General features: G+C 39.1%; 1 protein-coding gene across 1 annotated transcript in view; it reads left to right on the top strand.

The window, feature by feature from the left end:
• Window positions 1-23786, top strand: part of PTPRM (protein tyrosine phosphatase receptor type M) — a 423056-nt gene that overhangs the window by 323508 nt on the left and 75762 nt on the right. Inside the window, exons 17-21 of the mRNA XM_088524079.1 lie at window positions 9239-9390; window positions 11893-11967; window positions 12191-12217; window positions 15857-15868; window positions 16631-16818. Of these exons, the coding sequence (XP_088380205.1) occupies window positions 9239-9390; window positions 11893-11967; window positions 12191-12217; window positions 15857-15868; window positions 16631-16818 (454 nt within the window). The remainder of the gene's footprint in view (window positions 1-9238; window positions 9391-11892; window positions 11968-12190; window positions 12218-15856; window positions 15869-16630; window positions 16819-23786) is intronic.

The following is a 23786-nucleotide window of genomic DNA, read 5'->3' as shown; positions in this document are numbered from 1 at the left end:
CATGGGAAAAAATATTCTCAGTCAAATGGAAAGATCAGGTGTGGGATTTTTCCTGTGAACATACATTTCAGAAAAGAATCTGTTCAGAAGCTCCAAACGATTCACTTCAATGAAGTTTAAATAATGTAACAGAAAGCATGTAAGATAATATAGTATTGTACTACATTTATATACAGTTAACATAATATAAATTAATATAAATCAAACTCAATAGAAAATGGATCATTTCATCTTTCTTAAAATAGAAACAAACATATTATTAAAACATTAAAAAACTAAACATTTTTTTTTCCTGGAAAATGGTCACATTGTCATTTTGCAGGTCTATTTTTTAAAAAAGTAATTTTCCAGTGAAAAATACTCATTAGCAAAAATATTTATGCAAGCTTCATTTGTCAAATTAGAAAGGTGGTTTGGTACCTGTTGCTTTAAAAGTGAACAAAAAATAAAAAAAAATAAACAGAATCTGTATCTAACATCATCTTCATTATTTCTCTGCATGTAAGTTTGTTAGTACTACCCCTTGGTTAGACTGTGGGTCTCACAAGAAGGACCTCCAAAAAAAAGATGGGCACAGTTTAGGATTGTGTTCAGAGCTATATTCCTTTGAATCCCTGCAGTTTGCAAAGCCTTCTTACTAAAGCATTTAGTGAGAAATCATAGAATAATCTTGGCTACACTGGTGGTGAACATTTTTTCCTATTGTTTGATGGGAATTTCTTCAATGGCAACTTCTGTCATAGAATCACAGAATGCTTGAGGTTGGAAGGGACCTCTAGAGGTCATCTAGTCCAACCCCCCTGCACACGCAGGGACACCTAGAGCACGTGGCACAGGACTGCGTCCAAGAGGGTTTTGAAGATCTCCAGAGAAGGAGACTCCACAACCTCTCTCGGCAGCCTGTTCCAGTGCTCTGTCACCCTCACTGTTAAAAAATTTTTCCTTAAGTTCCCGTGGAACTTTTGATGCTTCAGTTCCTGGCCGTTTCCTTTAGTTCTGTTGGTGGCCACCACTGAAAAGAGGCCAGCACCATCCTCCTCACTCCCTCCCTTGAGGTACTTATAGACACTGATCAGATCCTCTCTCAGCCTTCTCTTCTCCAGGCTGAGCAGGCCCAGCTCCCTCAGCCTCTCCTCATAGGGCAGATGTTCCAGGCCCCTGATCATCCTTGTGGCCCTGCGCTGGACTCTCTCCAGCAGCTCCACATCCCTCTTGTACTGTGGGGCCCAGAACTGGACACAGTACTCCAGATGTGGCCTCACCAGGGCTGAGTAGAGGGGCAGGATCACCTCCCTCAACCTGCTGGAGATGCTCTTCTTAATGCACCCCAAGATCCTATTGGCCTTCTTGGCCACGAGGGCCCACTGTTGCCTCATGGTCAACTTGTCATCCACCATGACACCCAGGTCTTTCTCTGCAGAGCTGCTCTCCAGAAGGTCAGTCCCCAGCCTGTACTGGTGTCTGGGGTTATTCCTCCCCAGGTGCAGGACCCTGCACTTGTCCTTGTTGAACCTCATGAGATTTCTCTCCGCCCAGTTGTCCAGTCTGTCCAGGTCCCTCTAGATGGCAGCGCAGCCCTCTGGGGTACCAGCTACTCCTCCCAGTTTGGTATCATCAGCAAACTTGCTGAGGGAGCACTCTGTGCCTTCATCCAGGTCATTGATGAATAAATTGAACAGGACTGGACCGAGGGCTGACCCCTGGGGGACCCTGCTAGCTACAGGCCTCCAACTAGACTCTGCACTGCTGATCACCACCCTCTGAGCTCTGTCATCCAGTCAATTCCTAATCCACCTCACTGTCCACTCATCTATCCCACACTTCTGGAGCTTGCCCAGGAGGATGTGAGGGGCGATGTCAAAAGCCTTGGTGAAGTTGAGATAGATAGATGACATCCACCGCTCTCCCCTCATCTATCCAGCTGGTCATTCCATCATAGAAGGCTATCAGGTTAGTCAAGCAAGATTCCCCCTTGGTGAATCCATACTGACTACTCTTGAGCACCGTCTTGTCCTCCATGTGCCTGGAGACAAAGGCCAATATGAGCCGTTCCATCACCTTTCCAGGGACGGAGGTCAGGCTCACTGGCCTGTAGTTGCCTGGGTCCTCCTTCTTGCCTTTTTTGAAGACTGGTGTGACATTGGCCTTCTTCCAGTCTTCCGGCACCTCCCCCATTCTCCAGGATCTTTCAAAGATGATGGAGAGTGGCAGTCTTACAGTGAGTGGCAGTCGGTGGTATCTTGTCCTTTTGCTGTGCATGCTGAGCCTGGTTCCCACTGAGGAAGGTAGGAAGCCATTCCCTGAACAGAAGCTGAGACCACATCAGAGGCTGGTGGTGGCAGCAACAATCCTGCTGCAAAATCAATCTCCCATCTTTGAAAGACGAGGCCTTGCTCTTCTTGCTCACTCACTGTGAGTGAAAGGAGGGTGTTCATTTCTCCTGCCTCAGACCATTCAGTTGAGTAGAACAGTAGATTTTGTTGCCTGATCTGTTTTTTACAGTAGTCAAGGTCCTGGTCATAGTTAGATAATGATCAATTTGGAAAAATATCACTGGTCATATCTCATTACTTTTTTATTTTTCCATTTGGGGTTGTTTTATTGACTTTCTTACTTTTTTATTTTTATTTATAAGCATATGGGTAGATTTCTCTAAGGACCAAGACCAGGGACTGTCTTGAGCCAGAAATAGTGCAGCCAGGAGTTTTGCAAACATATAGATCTGCCAAAGCTTCTCAAATACTTTTTACTGTTATAGCCCCAGGCCTTTCTTGAGTAACCTGTCAATCATGCTAAAATGCATTGAGGTCTTCTTAGGTGGACAAGCAAGAACTAAACCATGACCATAAAATTAATTTTCTCTGTGACCTAAGACAAGAATCAACCCATTTCAAATAAATGTCACTATGCTAATCTGATATGCCCCATAGCTCCAGCTTGTACTCTTCCTGACAGTTGGTTGTTCACCAGTGTTCCCGCTGAATACTGCTCTAGCAATTAAACAAAATCTGTCAAAAGCTTCCGTTGACCTCAGATGTTCTTGGATTTAGTTTTAAAATCCTCACTTACAGACATACAGGTAGCCTGTGGTAGAGCTCATGGAAGCAGAAATTAGGAAAAAAAAAATGAACAGTTTTTAATTATGACACTATAAGCAAATCTCAAACATGTGTTGAGTACCAGAGAAAGAACCCTTAGGAGAAAGCATAGAGGATCTAGCTGTATGTGTGTAACCTGGCCGTCTCTTATTTTTTCCAATCTTTTCCTTTTCCCATTCCTCTCCGTATTTTCTTTCTTCCTTCTGGTACTTCTGTCTGTAGTCATGCCACATATTACCTGTGAACTCCCCAAAATGTTTGAAAAATGGAACATGGCCAAGTAATTGTTTTTTATGTGATTCTAATGAGCCAATCTACTAATAAAAACAAAGTGCAGAAAGATGACAGAATCACAGAATGGGTGAGGCAGGAAGGGACCTCTGGAGATCATCTAGTCAAGCCACCCTGCTCAAGCAGGTCAGCTACAGCATGTTGCCTAGGGCTGTGTCCACACAGCTTGTGAATATCTTCAAGGAAGGAGACTCCACAACGCCCCTGGACAGGCTATTGCAGTACTCAGTCACTTTCACAGTAAATAAGTTTTTCCTCAAATTCAGGTGGAACTTCCTGAGCAATAACATCTGCCTGCTCCCTCAGCACTCATGGGTGCATCCCATCAGGATCCATGGGCTTAGGGATGTGAAGTTTGTTTAAATGATCTATAACCCAGTCTTCCTTCACCTCCTTCAGTCTTTCTTTGACCAGATTTTCTCCCTGAGCCTGGGACTTCTGAAGGCCAGTCTTGGCAGTAAATACAAACACAAAGAAGGCATTCGATATCTCAGCCTTCTGTCTATCTTTTGTCATCAGGGCCCCTGAATATGCCTCCCTGGTATGCGACCAGTAAAAAGGCAAGTAAGGAGAGTCAAAATTGTCTTTGCTGAAATCAACACCATTTTAATTAACTTCAAACTTCATTTTAAAAGTCTATGTTCATTTTAAGTTCAATTCTTACAACTCTGTTAGTTAAATGAACCCCCCCCACTTTTTACTCATCTTACTTCTCCACTCCCTTCCGCTCGCTCCAAAATAGCGTAATAAAGCACCGCTTTGTAAAGTCAGGTAAAAGGGCTTATGCACCAAGGGCTATCGTCACAACTTCACCGTCTCTGCCAGAGTCTTCCGTAATGATGTAGCTTTCCTTTGCTGTAACGTCAATACAAAATATATGCTGGACTTCTCAGGGAAAATTTTAAAAAAGGTATTTTCATAATCTAATGCAAGCTTGCATGCTAGGAGATCCTAAGCAAGTATCAATGCAATTCAGTAGGATCCTGCCTATCTTTTTTCTTTTTTAATTTTCTTGACAATTACTTTCCCCGTGGTTGTCTTCAGAAATTATGATTTCCTGAAGTGAGGAAAACTTGTAAAGCATTTTAGAAACTATTCACTGCTCTTCCCACAAAATGTAGTACCTTTAAAAATATTTCTCCTAACTTTATTTCTTGCCTTATAGAGTATTGACAGTACACAGTTTAATGTCACTGTGAAATTGGATTTTTAAGCACATTACATTTAGATGTAAAGTGTATAAAAGTGGAATTGAGCAACATAAGTTTGCCATGAGCAGAACTTCACTATCACTGCTATCATATTATTCCAGTTTTGCTTCTTCACTTGATTTCAATTGCTTCATATTTCTGTCTCCATCCATTCAGGGCAGATGGAAAGGGCTGTCTGCTAAGCAATGTAAAGCAGAATAAAAATATTTATTACTTGAATTAAAGTTATTGAATAATGCCTAAAAATCTTTAGCATTTTGCTTGAATTGGATTCGACAGTCAGGTTTCTATCACTTCCCCCCCGCTACTCCCAAGAGGACTGTCTAACAATTAAAGGTAGTATATAAAAAATACAGATGAGGAGTATTATAGCATTCAGGGTGTGATCGGGGTTCAGGAGAATAACCTGGATGATTATTCTCAAGTAGAATTTTGAGTTTCGTAATGCAGGGTAGAATTGTGCCCAAAGTTACCAATGCGCATTCAAAAACAGAGGTGGCTCCAGCATACAGATGTAATTCTCATAATTTTTAAAGTGCATTTTTATCTCTTACGGGAACTGTTATTGAAGATAGGAGAACAGTCAGAGTTATTAACAAGAATCGTTTTGCCTTTAAAGCAAAAATAATTACAACATAACAAATAAAATGTAAAAATACAATAAACAGCAACATTAGCAGTCTTTCTGGTATGCTTCTTGTGGAGAGCTTTTATTAACTGACATCTTCAGACTGAGTGTCCCTGAGTCGCTGGTATTCTTTAGGCAATTTGAGATATTTGAGATTAGAGTATTTTCCCCAAAGTAATTATGAGGTGTGTTTTTTCAGCATATCATAGACAGCCAAAGTAGATCAGTGAAGTAATTAATTTCCGGGTTAATTAATCTTGCTCGGAGTACCATAAGTAGACAGTGGATAAACACTGCAAAAAAAAAAGGTGGCTAATTGTAGAGTCTTAGAAAAGCAAATAAAGTATTTACAGTCTGTTAAAAAAATAAGCAAGATTAATTAAACGAATAAATATAAACTTCACTTGTTATCATCTTAGGCTGATTTTAGTACTACCAGTAACCGAATGGAGTAAAGAATACTCTAAATCCCACGCAGAGTTTGGGGGGGAGTCTTTATGGTCCTCTGCTCTGCATTTTACTGTGTTGTTACCGCTGTATCTGATCATGTTTCACAATTTCTTGTGCCTTAAAATAGCAACAATTCCTCATTTTTCTTCAGATTGTTATTCTGATTATAAGGTCTTTTTTGAGACTTGTGTAGTATTTTCTCTTTCCTCATGGTACCACTGTTTGTGTAGCTAGTTTGTCATTTTGCTTTCCTTACATAAAGAATTGCATCCTAGAGTGAAATCTTTTTTTTCCACAATTACTTCAAATGATGGTGATGGTGGTGTGAAGCACCACGGGTTTCTGTGTTCCTTAAAACATTAATAGCTTAGAGAGTTGAGACATCCAATGAATGGAAGAGTTGCAAAGACTCTAGCACTAGGCAGTATCTGAAAACTAGGGATGTGAAAAATGTTATATTCTTCTAAAGTTTACTTGGCTGGGTCCAGTGGGTGTTTTTGTTCACAGTACAAAAGTCTGGCTGGTATCTTTCTCTTCCTGTAACAGTTGTTTCAGATTTGAAGTTTTCCCACAAGACCTATTTCCAGAATTAGATTCAGATTGAGAAGTACTGTACAGTTGTTACTGTCATAAAAAACAATCTGCTGTAGCTCGATTATGGGATAAAAACCAAAAATGAAGGAAATCAGAAAATGTTGGTGCAACTTCTTTAAGAAAATTACCTGGCCTGTTATGAAATCTGTGCTTCATGGTGTTGGCTTTCCTGAGGAAGGGTGCTCGTAGCACTGCAAAATAAAGATAATTCCCTGTAACAACAGGTGCCTGAGATACTCCTACAGAACATGTCCTGTTTCGTAATCCCACTGGAAGGCTGGAATCGTATGTTTCACCATATTACGGATTTTCAGATACGGATCAGTATCACTATAATGATACTCAGAGTAATTCTCCTAGTAACTTTTCTTGAAAGTTGTTTTGAGGAAGACTTGTTACCTGTTTGTCAGCACACTGTTCGAACATTAGATCTTGGAGAAAGTGCTGAGCCTGTGAACTGCACAGCAGCTGGGGCTAGAGACAGTGTCCGCAGGCCCGCAGATGTGTTGATTATTGGTGACTTTGCAGCTGACTCTGGCCTAAAACAACACAGATGTTTTGTTTTACTTACTTATGTTACCTAGTGAATTTTACTGTCAGCCCAGATCTCAGAGTAGATTATCTAATGGTCCCTTCTGGTTTTATACACTAGGAAGTAGTGAAGCATCAGTTTTGTTATCAAGTCTAGAAATTGAACCAGCTCTTTCACATGATGTCTTTACATTAAATTAAAACTCAGAAACCAAACCTTTGTTTAGTGTAGGTTATTTTTGCTGTCCACCAAAGATAAAAAGAGGGAAAAAATCATTGGCTGAACTTAATCTACAGGAAAGATGTGTCATGTTATTGGTTATTATCCTAACAAAAATTTAGATTCTTTCTTAGCTGTACTGTAATATTATCAATGGTAAGGTTGCAAGTCCCTAATAATGGGCATTTATGGATGAGTCTTTTTAAAAAATACCTAAAATACCCAAATGTTTAGTGTAGGACAGAGGCCCACAGTTAGAAGTGACTGCCATCCAGTAAGTGGTTTTAACTGGCCACAAAGGCTCTTCTTCACTGAATCAGTCGCAATATACGGTGCATTCATGGTGGCTCAAGCTAACACAGGTAACTGCAGAGCTGGGAGCAGTTACTGTGTCACGTTGTTAAGGCAGAGTAATTCAAATATTTAAGAACATGCGGACGTGGCCCATAGGCAGAATTGCAATCCAACAGTTTACTGAGACGCAGATGTGACCCTTAATACCTATGTGTACACTGACCTAATACAGTGCCCCACACTTTCTACTACTATATGTAAGGAGAGTTTAGTATCAAAGGCTTTAGACCTTCAGTCATGGACTAAGATGCAGCTGAGCTCACTATTATGCAGACAGAGAACAAACCATAACTCCTGCACAAATAGCTTATTATTTAAATGTAAGATAAGAGGCGACCGGTAGATAGGTGGGGAGTGCAAGGAGACTTTTAGCCAATATTGCTCAGCATAATAGGCAGTAGCATCAGTCCTTTGGAAAAGGTGCCTGTAGGCAGTGGTTCCAGGGAATATCGTGAGCTATCCGCAGGGATTTGTAGAAAGCTCTTCCCATGCACTGCTGGCAGCCCGAAGGGAGGCACACATGTGCTTGTTTGAAAAGCTAAGCACACGTGCCAATTTGAAAATCTAATGGTGGCTGTATCAAATTGTTTGATCAGTGGTGGAAATCAGGGGTGGAAATCATTTTTTTTTTACCAAGTGAAAGTTAACAAGGAGAAAGGTTTTGAGAGTTAGCACAAGTTGGTTATGCTTGATGCAGTAGGAAAAGAGCAAATGGAAGGAAGCATAGATGAGATAATAAGCCCCTCTAATTTTTTTTTTTTTTTTGGAAGATATGTGAAAGACCTTTCTGGATGAATATGAGCTGGTACATTACATTTTTCACAGAGAAAAGAGTATTGAACTAACCGAGATATGAGATAATGAAAGTCTGTGGCACACTTATTTCTGTGTAAAAGCCATACATTTAAAGATGTTATGCAGAGGGAATCTGGAAAACTTAGATGAAAACTGTAGGTAAGACCTTAGAGAAAGGTTTGGTCTAAGACAGAGTTGCAGGCCGGGGAAAGAAGTAAAATGGTTGGGGAACCCAGTACCTGTCAAGAATCATGGATGCCCCACAGGGCTTGAAGGAAGAATCAAGAGCTCTCCCTTGGCCATGTTATTTTGAGATGGCAGCTAAACACGCTTAGGTGTGGGGGGCACTGAGTGAGATTTTAGTTTAGGCAGAGAGGTGTATGTGTCCACAGCAGTACTGCAGCTTTGTAAATCCCCATTACAGTAAAAGCCTCAGAATCAAGATCTTGACGCTGACATTTAGACCACTCGAGCTGAGTAGCAAGTAAACTCTTAAACCCTCTGAAGTCAAGACAAAGGTGATGGAAAATTGTCTTTATAAATGCACATGATTGCACAACGTGGCCAGGGTTTAAACATGTAGTGTATAGGATGATGCAAACCAATTAACTGTATTTGCTGTCTAAATGAAACAACTCAAACAGATTTGGCAATGGAAAGTGAAAATTGTTACTGATTTGTCAGTTGCAGTGAAATCTTGTCTCCTGTCATTTTATTAAAATATTTCATCAAGTTTAGTCTCTGCTACACTTGTTTATAGCACCTTAGCATACAAGTATTCTCACTTAATTCAGGGGTGTTCCCCAAACAAGGATTAAGGTGCTCTTCGGCATAAGTCAGGGCACTGTCAACTGCCCTTGATTACCAACTGTTAATTAATGACATGAGTGAGATAACAAGGGAGGTTTCTGGAAAACAGGAATAACTGTAAATATGTTAATTAATAATATAGCTACAAGCTATAATGCTGCTCTAAGCAACGTGAAGACTATGTCTGCTCACTGATTTCTGTGTTTTTTTGTGTGTTGTTGTTGTTTTGTGCTTATCTCAACATTCATTTCTTAAGAAAATTGGCTAAAAAGCGGAAGGAGACATTGAGCAGCACACGGCAGGAAATGACAGTGATGGTGAATTCAATGGATAAAAGCTACACTGAGCAAGGCACCAACTGTGACGAAGCTTTCTCTTTCATGGACACGCACAATCTAAATGGGAGATGTAAGTTTTCATTCTTTTCTTTTCTTTTGTAAGGTGGAAGGAGGGTGTAAATGGTTTTTAAAATATTCTTCATTACTCAGTCATGGAAAATCCATGGGACCCAAAGTCTCCCACTGTGCAGTACATTACAGTGTATATTCTAATGAGCAGGACAGTCAGACATCAAGAATAGACTTCTTTAAAAATAATAAGGATAATTGAGCTTTTTTCTGTCTGTCTTTTTTTTTCTGTAGAAGAGCAAAGACATTACCAGAACAGATGTAGTTTTACCTTTCCCCAATCTCTATTATGTTAAAAATTTTACATCTCCCACGCTGTCCCAAGTCCTTCACCTTCTTCCCCTAGTCCCTTTTTTTATTTTATTTTTTGGTAGGCACAATTTATTTTGGAATGTCATAACTTAATAATGGTGATCTGATTGTCTTATTATTTCCACTTCTAGATGGTGATCTTTCTCTTGCTTGTGCAAAGCAAGAATCGGTGGAATTATGCAGTCTGCAATTTTCATGAGAGATTCTGTAATATTCCACATCTTTCAGGGTCTATCCTGAAAATAAGTAAAATTTGTGATATAAAATTTCTGGTATTAGAGTGACTCAAGAACTCGCTCCCTTTAGAGGGTTAGTATTGAGCTAGGACCACAGTATGTTTTTTGTAATTGCTAAAAACAAACAAAATCAATATGTTCACACAATATTTTTTTTTGTAATTCTGAATGAAGCACAGTTTTTCTTGGATACTGGTGTTTTTGAAGAGCTTCAGAATTCATGAAAGATTGAAATTTGTTTCAAGTGCTAACAGAATGCAAGGCCCAGTTCCCACTCTTTAATAATATGCTTAAGAACTTATCTTTAAAGAGCTCTATTGTACAAACACTCTCTGTGAGGTTTATACAATAAAGGTTTCCCTCGTCAGCGTTAGGCTGAGAATTTGCAAATGTTAATTTGCATTTGACTCACTTTTGAACTTGCTTTGAAATGGATCTTTCAAAATCTGACTTGCCTTTCTGCTGAGAGTGTCCCATTGCAGTAAATGAGGTGGCTTACTTTGTGAGGGGATCAGGAGGTCTGGCTTCATCTTCAGTCACCGTGATGTAGTTTTCCCACGGTGCTACCGAATGGTCATGGCAGCCAAAGGGGCTGCAGTGAGTTCCTGGGGCCACATTCTCTTTTCCTGTTACCATTTAAAAACAACTCGAAATTAATAGACATGGCAAACATTTTATACTGATGGAGGACTAGAACCATTAATTCAGATTTTCCACAATAAATGTAGTCATCAGAAGAATCAGGTTGACGGTCTTTAGGAATAATCTTTGTATAAGGCCTTATTGTCAAGAGATTCCTGCCTCTTACTGAAGTTGATTGTCACACGGTGCATCTAAAATGCAGCTTTAGAAGCTGTAGCAGCCCTTACCACAGCCAGTCTCTGCACTGGCATCCAAAAGAAATGCCACTCTGCCCTTTCCATCTAGTGATTCAACAGACATAATCAAAGGAAAGATAGATTTATGTGTAGGATAAATAACTCCCAGCATCATTTAAAACTGTTTTGACATATTTCCATCTTACAAGGGGCTGCCAACTGAATCCCCTAGAAGATTAATGAAAACAAGAGAGATTAAAGGTAGCAGGACTAATCTTAGATCTACTCATCCAGCAAATCCAGCAGATCCTGTCATCTATTTTTTTTCTTTTTTTATTTTTTCCTGTTAATCTGTTTATTGATATGCAGAATATCCTTACATTCACTGATTTGAGTGTATAAATAATCAAACCTACAGCAACTAAGGTTGAATTAGCAGTAAGCTTTGCTTAAAAACCTTTAATGACTGTTTGGCTGAGCATCCTCTAATAACTTTGTGATTAGCTTTCTCTTACCTGCTGAATGTATCTGTGCTTACAGTGGTAATCCATGTGATCTTTGCATACCAAGGAACTGATTGAGCTGAATTTGTTTCATTGTGCTTTCCCATAGCTTTTACAAATGGTTAAAACATTAAATACCAAAGCTGGCATTAGTCTATGTTTTACTGCCTGAAAACTGCTGTTAAACAAAGAACAATATACAGGGCATAATAGCAACTGTCTGAACAAATCAAAAAACAGTAGAAGAAAAATGAACTATAGTCGAATATTTGCATATGGTATTTGCAGTATTATTAGGTAAATTTACTAATGATCAAAGCTTCTGCCAAAAGCACCTGTTGTCATCATGATGTCTTTATTTAGGGATCAGTATTCAGTCTAATCTTGTGGTTTAAGAAATGTTTGTCATCGTTGATCAAAATATTTTATCAGATGACATTTCTTTTTAGGGAGCTGATCCAATTCACTGAGCTGTTTTCCTCACTACAGGCTCTTGGTTTCCCCTAGGTCTTGACAGTGCAGCAAACACAGCTGAAGAGGCTGGAGACCAAGCCAGTCACCCTGCCTGTGTGACTCAGCTTAGGTAGCCACCTACCACTGCGCTGCCTCTAACCAGCTTTGTTTCTCTTTGCAGCTGTATCCTCACCGTCTTCCTTTACAATGAAAACTAACACACTGAGCACAACAGTGCCTAATTCTTATTACCCAGGTAACCATTTTTTTTGTCTCGGTTTCATCCCTGTATAGACCTTTTTTTATATAATAAAAGGATCTAAATTTATGTTTCAGTGCACCTTGTCATAGATAACTAATACATGTAACCAGTTGCTTACAGTAGCTTTCTTTGAGAAAACTGGGGAACATTTATCAATCATTTACTGTTCTCTCTCTTTTTACCTTTCCTGCATTGACCTGCTTATGATGTATGACAGATCCATTTGTGCCAACTGCAATTTTAGGTGAGAACATTTCCCTTTATCAAAGTTTACTGCTGAAGTAATGTAGAAAGTCACAGTTCTTGGGGTACAGATGATGATAGTACGCAGGAAGCTCGAGGGAGGGTAGACTTGGCTACATTGAGAATGCTAAGGACGGTTGTCAAACCTGATTTATCCTGTCAGAGTGCAAGTCAGGGGAGAAAAAAGAGAAATAATTTTAACAAGTGGTTTTATGGGGAAATGATTATTCAGGTATTTGGAGTGACACAAAAGAATTCTAGCAAATGAAAGTTTTCCTCATTTTTTTTCCATTTTATCTCAGAACGGAAGATGTCCCTTCTTAATAATAAGATTTCCTAATAAGACTATTCATGATACAAAAAAAGGGCCAAAGTTTTGGCCATCTACCAGCTATCATTCCTTCTCACACTACCACACAGCTCCTGACATGCTTGTCAAAGTGAAGTTTTAGGGGAGAAATGGTGTTTTAAACAGTGAAATGACAACATGACTTTTAAGAGTCATATGCTTTAATGGTTTGTTGTGCATCAAGTGTCATAGGCATGTAATACAATGGTAGAGCTATAGGCTAAAAACATACACAGTTAAAATATAAAGCATCCCCACAAGTGTGGCTTGTGTTTGTTTACACCTTCTTCTCATCCTAACTTTAAACTAAACGGGAAGACTTTTAGAAGACGAACAATAAAATAATAAAAAAGTAAGATAAAACACTGCACTGTAGCAAGAATTCAGGCTCCAATGTTTAGCCTGTCTACTCTTTTTACAGTGATTGATGCATTTACAACATGCATTTTTCATTCTTCTCCTTTTCCTTCAAATAACTGTGCCAATATGAGAAGTTAAAGGGACTTAAGAGCAAAGTGAAGCATACAAGCAGTAAAAATTTAGGAAGGTGATTTTTTTTGCAAACTTGTTATTGTGAAAGAATAATTAGCAAAGCGTATTTCAGAATGGTAACTTTAAGAAGGGACCTGTTCATTTTTCTACGTTATGTAAATCTGAGGGAAGGTAATGGTAGTGACTGTAACAATGTAATAATCTGCATGCAAATGGAGTTTTCAGCGCCTTTTAACTGCCTGAGATGTTAGATTTTTTTTTGTGTGCTTTAGCATTCATTCAACACTTCATCCAGTAGATGTTCTTCCCGACCTTGTGGGTGGGCAAGGAGAAAAGTACTATTATCAGGAGAAAAACTTTGAGATTTCACATTTTGATTATTAATTTTAGATAATGATTTCTCAGATTTTTTTTGATCCTTTGTTATACAGTAATGATGCTAAAACTATTGGTTCATTTTTATTTCTCAAAAAATAATCTACACGCACACAGTTCGTATATCAGGCCAAAATACACACTGAAAATCTTTAAGCTCTGTAAGACCTTGAATTAACTAGACGTGTACTTGACCATCTAATACAGTAACATGTGCTTATATATCTCAGATTTTTCAGGTACTTCGTGGTAGAAAAGAAATATTTTTGTTAGCTTAGTTAAATGTTTAGTATCTTTATGTGAGTCCTGTTCTGCTGAGACAGAATTTATCTCCTATAAGATGTTAATAGTTATTTGTATAGGGCTAGTGCTCCATCTGAGGTGAATCAAAGCAGCTCTGTTTGAGTCAGTACAGGAATATAGGTTGTAACAAAAATCCATTATTTACATGATGGATTTTTATTGTAATTAGTTCTGCTCTTGCTGTGTTTGAATGTGCGGCGAAGTTTCTTTTTAGGCTGCAGGATCAAACCTGTGGTCAGAACCAAATAAACCCTTCATTGTGACCCCCTGGGAAAGGAACAGGTCTGGTGAATGAGTGAGTTTAGTTTTTGAGATCAGAATATACCACAATATACTTGCCCTTTCCAAAATGTGATGCAGCAAGATCTCTGGAATATTAATGCAAATTAGGAAATTCTTAGGCAATTGAAACAAATAAATCAAAAAAGACTGATCAATAATAGCAAACTCTTTTAACGATGCAAGGGGCAACAACCTGACTCCTCAATTTCAGGTATGTGGAGTTGTTCATGCAGTTGATACTTAGTTCATACTAAGCTTGATAACCTAAGTGAAAACTGGCAGCTAAACAAGTGTTCTACATAATAGTGGCTAAATTGATAGTTGCTGAGCATCAGTGTAGGTCATGTTTGTCAAGTATCAGTGATTTGCACATTTCTGAGACTGGAGAAACAAAAAATTCTTAGCCCAGATAAAATATTGAGCTGGATTTACAGATATCTCCCATGCCATAAGGTCATATAACTGGTAAACAAATGTGCTATTTAACAAACTTACAGAACTTTATAGGAATCAATAGGTGGACAGTAGAATAACTCCAAGATTTAAATACCAAATTCATAACACAGGAGCCCAGCTATCTCATAACCTTGCATCCAATATAGTTACCAACAATTTGTGGAAAAACAAAACAAAACAAAAATCTTCTTCTAAACTGTTTCTAAAATTAAAGTAAGCCACACCAAAATCATGATCAACTTCCTACAATTTTTTTTTGTCTTTTGTGTCTTAGCCACCTTGTAGTTTCCAGGTGCCATTTCAGCAGCTACATACTGCACCTACACTTGTATACCACGTTTCATACCATGCATCACAAGGTGCTTCACAGTACAATTTTATCACACGTTAGACAAAAAATGTCGAATTTAATGACTAAATGAGGAAGTCAGTTTCTTTGTGGATTGGATCAGCCAGCAGGAAGAGGAGTGAAGTGCCCATACCCATAAATACCCATAAATTGCTGTCTCGTGTTTTTACTTGAGACCTAAATGCACAGTTCATATCAGCCGTATGCCCCTGAGAACCAGATCTGAGACATTTCTGTATCGCTGTGAACTGAAAGAACATGGTTTTCTTCTTGAAATATCCCACATTGAGCTTTGTGGCCTAAACAATTTCCAGTGAGATAACTGAGATCAGAATTTCACCTTTAATGAGGTGTGATAGTAGTTTTAGTGTGTGTATGAGAATCTTTGACTTTTTAATACAGCGAATTTGGGGAACTTTCTGCTGTAATATATTAAATTTATCAAAGTAGAACTATATTTTTCAACATATTTTATATTATAATCATTTTGCATAAAGATATTACTTTGGTGAACCACTTGCGTGGTTAGTGTGCAGCCAGTGAAGAGCAGTTTGACCAAGTCAGAGCACTACATTTGCAATGAAAAATCAAAAAAAAACCTTTTGAAATATCTAAAAATATTATTTGGTTAAAAACAAAAATATCTCTGATGATATCTGAACCTCAGAATTGGGTTGTTTTTCTCTTAGCAAGTTTGAACAAATAAAAATTTCCATCTAAACAGCTTCACAAGAAACTGATACTGCTTCCTGAGGTAGCATGCTTTTTCACATCTATCTATTGCTGAGAATGAGTTTTGATCTCAATTAAATCTATGTGAATTAGCTCACAATAAGATAACTTGGATTCAGTAGATTTAATTTAATTTATACTGTGAAACTGAGATCAGGATCCAACTAATTTAGGAAATCACACTGTAGAAACTAAATTGCAAACATAAAACTACCTGTAATTATTAATGTAGTACTGTTGCTTATGCCCTGTTTCCTTTTTCTCCTCCTCTTTTTTTCTCCTGATATGTATCTTCTTAAAAGTGCCAATCAATGGTAAGTTGCCCATTTGCCCCACGGAAGAGATGTGGAGGGTTGGGAGAGTATGTGTCTCGTACAAATCTGAACCAACCCACTGGGTTCTCTTGTTTGTTGGCTTGCATGTTAGTTCACATTAAACATTCCATGCCTACAGTGGTGGCTCATCCTAGACCCTGGTCCTAACGCATGTTCAGCAGCCAGTCAGCACATCCTTCCTGAGCAGATGACCGTTTGCATTTGTCCTCCTGTAGTTTGTTTTCAGATGTTGTATCAGATCTCCATTTCCATTGCAGTCCTAGCTTGATGAAACCATAAGCCATTTTGTGTGTCTTTTTATTTTGCTCACTACAAACATTTGCTCTAAATTTACAGCATAAAATATAGCAGTTCACTAATCTAAGAAGAATACAAGTCCCCTTTCACCCCATGGGACTTGATGAAGTTTCAGAATGAAACTTCTATGTAGTTTAGAAGCACATGCCTGATTTAGAGCTTGTTTATAATCAGCTAGTGTTATTTAAAGCAATGTTATAGTTTGGACTGCTCTGCAATGCTTCCATTGTAGAACCATGGACTTTGCCTCATTCCAATCAGTCTTGCAATTTCCCTGTGTAAACTGTTCCATGGATTTACCTTTATCTGACATAGTCTTCACAGACCGAAGCAATACTGAAGATGTCAGATTTCTGTCATTCCTCTAGAAATCTGTGTATTTTATATTTACATTAATAAATAAGTGCAGATGAGCTAGTACATTATGAGATGTTCTTTTCCTAGATGAAACCCACACGATGGTCAGTGACACAAGCAGCCTGGTCCAGTCCCATACTTACAAAAAACGAGATCCAGTGGATGTACCCTACCAGACTGGACAGCTTCATCCAGCCATCCGGGTAGCTGACTTACTGCAGCACATCACCCAGATGAAGTGTGCAGAAGGCTACGGATTCAAAGAGGAATATGAAGTGAGTGTCCAGTCTAATGATCTCATTATTATGTTTCCTGTGCTCCTGGCTTTATCTATCTATCTGCTACCTGTACCACAGAGCAGGAAAAATAATGACTTGATCCAGTAAACTAGTAGCCCTGTGAAGGATGACACCAAATGGAAAGGATCATCTCTAGAGTGAGCAAAGGCTCTAATATTAACAAGCCAGGATGGGGAGCTGGAAGTAAAAACCTTTCTGGGAAATCTTTGCCTAATTCTAATTGCATAATGCCATATATTAAAAAAGCAGCTCCTTGAAAAACCTTTCTCCTTGATCTTGCTATACTACTGAAATATCCAGCCTTTTTTCCCCCGTGTTTCATCACAGATTGTCTAATCACAGTTGCCTGGTTACATGATACATATTGGTTTGAAAAACAAAGTTTTGCAAGCAGAGTTACTTGGAATAATAGCATTCACCATGCAGAAGAAGTATGCAACCCTTCAGAGAGCCCCATAGGGCTATAAACCTATCCTGTGGTGCCTCCACATTTTCACATTAGCTGGAGGCTATTCCTAATCATTATTTTTCATATATACTTACAGCTTTTCACTTTTTTCTTTGCTTGCTCCAACTTCTGTTTCTTCATTTCATGCTACCGTGACCTGTTCCTTCCTGTTATCATCTTCTTGTTTTAAATGCCATGTCCATTACACCCTCGTAAAGACTATAGGAGTGCGGTACATGGGGCTAAAGTTCCTGTCTTCCTTGGAAATAAATGTCCTTTTCTCTCTCTCTTTTAGCTCTGAGTTTAAAGGGTTTATTCATGTAGGTAGTTCTCACATACAAGGATATGGGTAGGATATCTGTAGTGAGTAGTTTCCTGCAAGATTATAGCTCAATATGTTTGAAACTAAAACCCAAGTAGCATAAAAATACAAAAATACATAGGGTTAGTGCACAGGGTTGGACTATTAATTTTCTGGAATTTCTTAGGAGCATGTGAGAACTCATGGGATGATTTTTGGTTGCTTAGGTAGGAAGATGCACTGCATAAGAACTTGTAGGGTTTGATGTGTATGATTGGAAGCTCAAAAATACCCTGTTAACTTTTAATACATAAAATGGATTGTGATCCCAGATAATGTGACTAGACAAAAAGAAAAACATATTTGTATCATACCATGTGGCCCAGGAGGCAGATAAAGATCACCAGCAGCCCATCTCTCCAGTTCCAGAAGAAAGCTACATCTGACAGAAGCTAAATTTGCATCCGTATGCTCTAGCATCTATTTATCCAGTTGAGGGACCTGTCCGAATTGTACTGCATCTCCCACCCAGACCACAGTCCTGAGTAACCTTTCTGTGAAAAACAGGATGTGAGAAATGAGAGAAACCAGGATAATTGGGTCTTGTTCTGGTGACTCTTAACACAGCCAGTGAAAAGAAAATACAAATGCAATTTTAATTCTGTCTTCTTGAAGCAGAAGTCAACAAGAAAGATCACTGCTCATTCTTTCATCTGATTGAAGGGGGAAGGAAGAGGAACAGCCTACAAAAGTCCTTAAATGGCTTCCAACCTGTAGAGCAAGCAACAATTTCTGTTCTGGGCATGCACAAGTCTGCACTGCCCTAGAGGCTCAATGTATCAAGGTTGAGTTTTAAAGATCTGGACTAATGTATTCACCATTGGAGGCCCTTTAGCTGGTGAAGTCGTTATTAGGACAGTGTACAAGTGTTCAGGGCGCTTGCATTTGAGAAGAGACAGTGGCTCTTGGGAGTTTACACTGCTTCGTCATGCCAGCTCCGTGTTAAAAGAATCTCCTAAATATGTCATTGTTTAAACTGGTATTTGTTGTATTAGACTTTCAAAGCCCATGCTTCAGGCCTCTTCCTAAGTTACTGCTGGCAGTTTCTTCCCCAAAATGTGGAAAACAATTAATTCCCAGAAGGAACTAATCACTTGTCAGCTTTCATTTGTGCAGCTGACTTAAACAAGTTTGTTCCTGTGATTTTTTTATGACAGTTATTTAAAAATGATAGAATTGAAAATTCTTGTCTTTGGAAAAGATTTGTTCATCAGCCAAAACCCTTTATTCCAGCATTAAGCCTAGAGGAAAGCTACAATTAACAATTAACTTACAAGAAAAAAGACGACGATGACGACGACAACTGTAAAATGGAATTTATAATGGAACCACTGACATGGCTTTTTAACTGCAGCGGATCAAATGATGCTGCTGAGAAACAATTTCCAGGAAAATCACTTAATTTGAAGCTTACCAAGCTGATGAATGGCAGCCCATTAGAGACAGTAGGTGTAGTCATGACTAATGCCAGTAGTTGCAATACATCAGGGTGGAGTGTAGTAGGAATAGCAGGGAAATAGAACTGAAAATATTGCAGCTGCATCTGAGAAACTTCTCTTTATATATAGCAATTGTTTATAATCAGAGTGAGCCATAACAAACCATGTCTTGCATGTCTTGGAGTGTTTTTTTTTTTTTTTTTCCTGTTGAACTACTTCAGTCTTGCTGTTTTTCCTCTAAATGCAAGGAAAAGCTGCCCAATATATTTTAACATTGTTAAGATTGAGGATCTCTTTGTTTACCTTGCTGTCACACTGATACTTTCCTCATTGCAAGGTTGGACTAGGCAGTGGAAGAGCTTTTTTCCTCATAAATTACCAGAAGGATAACTGTCCAAATGAAAAGGAAGAAATAGTTTGGCAGGGGATTTGTTTTGAATGAAGTTTCATAGATGATTTTTGCCATAACAAGACAGCAGGACTACATAGTCTCACCAGGGAAACAGTTTGATTCCAAAGAAATTCACACAGGATTCACTCTGAAAATAAATCTGTTGAAGGGAACAGAAAGTGAAGTAGCGCATTACCTGGTAGCAGCACTTCGGAGGAGTGAAAGGATACAAAGCACTTGCTGCCTTGCATAGTTATAAGTGCTTTAAAATAAAACATAATAACTGGCACCACAATTCAGAATAATTAGGGCTGCAGCACACAATCTAAGCACACCTGTGTAGTTTTAAGACTTAGTGGCTTCATGCAGAAGTTTTTTAACAACCAAAATGAAGGGAGGATGTTGAGAAACCATCTGTAAACAAGGACAGGCTGGTACTTAATCACTCGTTGCTCAGCTCTGCAGGGTGAATACCCCTTGAGATACTGAGTATCCTCAGCTCTCAGCATAACGATGTCTGAGAGAACATCATATTCAGGCAGGATTGTGCCCTTTTATTCTTTTTCTCTCAGGATCTGAGAGTGTTTGACACGTTATTTCAGAAAGTTTTGGCTGAGCATTAGCAGGGAAGCATCCCACAGTCTGGCACTGTTCCTACGATGCTTTGAGGGAAGATCCCTGTTTTCCAAGGCAGGATCAGGCTCTGAATCTTAAATAAAGCTGTACAGATTTTGATTTTATGTCTATCTGTGTCAGTGGAATGAGAGCAAATACTGGCAAGTCCTTAGCAGCACATCAATAACACCTTAACTGCCCATTTTCCCATGTGCTTCTCAAGTGTGGAAATAACATGGATACACTTTTGTAAGCTGTGGACTCAAATGTGAACCTCCATTTATGGTCTAGTGGAGTGTGAATGATTGTAAGGGATTGCACAGGCAGCTTTAAACTCAGGGAAATTTCCACACAGCTAGGCCACAGCAGATCTTTAAAATCCTTTTTGATCTCCCACCGCACCCTTAAGAAAAGAAAGACTTGTGGCCTGGCCCAAGCGATGTGAGACTGACAGAGTAACCTTGGCCTGATTTCACAGGCACCCAACACTAATTGTGCATCATTTCATATGCCCCCCAGTTTGAAAGGATGAGAGAGCTGGTATGGATCAAGCAGGATCACTAATACACTCATCTCCTTTCTGCATTACAAAAATAAAAAGCGAAGGAGAGTAGAAGTGATCTATTCATCCTTTTTTTTACTTTCCTTATACCATCTTTTACTTTTAGACTTCCTAGTTTCACAGTGCTTTGCGCTTAGAGGGTGTCTTTCACAAAGTTTTATGTCTGTGAAAAGGCTTGTGTGCATCGCTGTAAAAGAACAAGTTCACCTCCTTCCTTAAGAGATGGACCAGGCTCCTGGAACGCAGCAAAGCTTAGGGTAGAAACAGAGAAATTCATCAAAATATTACTATTTTAAATAGGATTGATTTAAACTCTATTTTTGGATCTTTGAATCAACAAAAATTTGTGCCTATTTAGTGTAAATTGATTCTTTGCCAAATTAAGCTTCGTTGACATAAGACAGTCTCAAATCGATTCCGGAGTGTCCACGCAGGAGCTTGGACTGGTTTAACTGAATTGATTTAAAAACACACCTTTAATTAAACAAGGTCTATCTGGTGTAGCTAAAGCTTCAGAAAATCAATTTTGCATTACGTTCCATGCCAGGGAGTTTTGCACTTCCATTATTTCAAAACCAGAGGTTCCTTAGAAAAGCCAGGATGTGCAAATGGCATCCTCCTCAGCTCTGCCTTGCTCCCTATCACTAATGGGGCTCCATCAACAACAGAGTTTACAAAAAGGTTCTTCCATGTGGCTTAAACTTTAAGGCCTTTTCTCCCGCTCTTCTTCTTCACTCTCCTCCCTGTCCCACATTTCTCTTCCCAAAGTTTTGTGGCAGTTTAACTGTTTAGCCAGGGAATGATTTCATGCTGGTAGCATGATAGCAGTGCTGTTCCTCGTAGGGCGAAGTTATCTGCTGTCAGGATAAATTGCACTGATTATGCCCCTTTTATGCTGTATGGCATGCACTCTGAGAGGTTGCACCAATGTAATCTCTAAATCACTGCAGTTAAATAGATGGATCGCTATGTGGATACAGGCTCAGAGGGCCTATCAAGGTCAGGAACACGAAATATATTATCTAATGTATGTTAACCAATTCATTTTTTTAGCACTTCTTAGCACCAATTATAGATTGGCAGCAGTATTTTAAAACAGGTTATCTGGTCCTGGTCAGCGTTCATTTGCACCTTGGGGGATTGTGGTCAAAGGTGATCGTAAAAAAGAAATGAACAATTTGATGAGAATTTGGAGGTGAGCACTGAGGATAAATGGGGGCATGAAAGAAATCCTGCCTTCATAGAAACATATTCATTGAAAGAGAACTTGCCAAGATACACAGATAGATGTGCTGACAGTCAATAAAAGCAAATCACTTCCCACGCAGGGTAGTGTCGGCCAGTGAAGTATCTGGGGTAAATTAGAAATGGCCTTAAGAACCAAAAAAAGAGAAAAGCTCTTTAGAAACAGCAGAATCGCAGATCTCAGTCTTCAGGACAGAAGGTGCTGCAGGCAAGGAGGAAGCTTATCAGGAGAAGATTACCAGACTTGCCGACTTGAGGTTTCATTTTCTTCAGGCCACTGTTAGATAAATGGCTGGCATAGGACAGAAGTCTGATACAGTTCCCACTTTCTACTTTCATACAAATGCAGGATCCTGTGACTGGAAGATGCTCCTCTGCACATGGCTTTTCTTTCTGTTTGGTTCTCGGTGGCAGACGAATACGCTGCCAAACAACACTTCTTTCTAAAAGTGCAGGGCTTCTGGGGTCAGGCTTGGAAATCTTGAAAATAGTAGGAAAAAAATAAGCATTTTGTTGATGTTGGGTTGACACAGGCACTGACAAGACCCAGCTGGCGCTGCTTTTTCTACATATGTTCATTGTGACAGCAACCTGTTTCACCTCCAACCTGTACATTTTTATCATGCCTTTTTCCTCGTTTTATTTTCTATTCTACAGCACCAGCTGAGACAGTCTACCACAATCAGGGCAAATTATTCTCTATCCCACAAGACACAAATTACTAAGAAAGCAAAAAGACCCTGAAACATTGGGTGGGAATGGAGCCTTTAGTGAACAGCGCAAATAGGCTAAGGACAACATCTATATCCTTCAGAACTGAGAGCAGGCAACTGCTTGCTCTTCTGCTTTTTTTCTCTTATTTTTAATTTTAATTTTAAACTCTTCAGAGGTTGGAAACATGACAAAAGAAATGTAAATGAGTAAAAAATAAAAATGATGGGAAGCTGTCTTGTGAAAATCACAGAATCACAGAATGGTTGGGGTTGGAAGGGACCTCTAGAGGTCATCTAGTCCAACCCTCCTGCACACACAGGGTCACCTAGAGCACGTGGCACAGACTGGCATCCAGGCTGGTTTGGAACTCTGCAGAGAAGGAGAGGTGCTGAAAAATGTAGGAAATGTTCATCTTTAAAAATCATTGCTATTGTTCTTGTAGCATCTCTTCTATTAAAATGAGACCCACCAATGATGAATCTTTACAATCTCATCTTAAGTATTTAGAAGTTGCAGCAGTCTCGTTATAGGCAGCACAAATGATCCCTCACATACAAAATAAAAGAGAGCTATGGCTTATGGTGATACAAAACCTCCTATGTGATGCAGGTATTCCCCTGTTCCCGCAGGGCTTCTCACAGGCTCGTGGACAGTGGAGGCCTTGGCACTGGGGACGTCTGGTCTGGGGAGGTCAAAAGCAATAGTAGAACTGGGCACCTGCTTTGTCCACAAAATCTGGTTTGGTTCAGGAACACAAAGGTACTAAAATACAAATTAATACCAAATAGTAGCAAATAAAGTCACCCAAAGCCAGAAGCTATCTTTCCTAATAGGTAATTTGCATTATTAGTAATAACAGCATTTTGCATGAAGACAAAATCTGTAGTAGCAAGTTTCTTTCTCCCATCTTGGGAGAAACAATTCCTTCCAAACAGTCCTTAATTTTGCTCCCCTTTCTCCTGACCTATATCCATTAGTAGGACCCTTTATTCTCTGAAGACATTGCAAAATCTTCTTTAATTTCTTCTGGGAAGATTTGGGGCATATACAGTGTCAATAGGAACAATAGACCAAGTAGCTTCCAGGATTTCACTGATTATTGTCAACTTGTCACCAAGTAGAGTTTTTGAAATCTAGCATCCGCGTCTGGTAACTCCAAGTATTTAGTA

This window comes from Tinamus guttatus, unplaced genomic scaffold (genome assembly GCF_059628265.1).
Source record: "Tinamus guttatus ecotype Peru unplaced genomic scaffold, ASM5962826v1 Tinamus_guttatus_pri_ptg000203l, whole genome shotgun sequence".
NCBI lineage: Eukaryota > Metazoa > Chordata > Aves > Tinamiformes > Tinamidae > Tinamus > Tinamus guttatus.
Note: the sequence above shows the minus strand (reverse complement) of the source record. Positions and strands in the feature narration are given on the sequence as shown.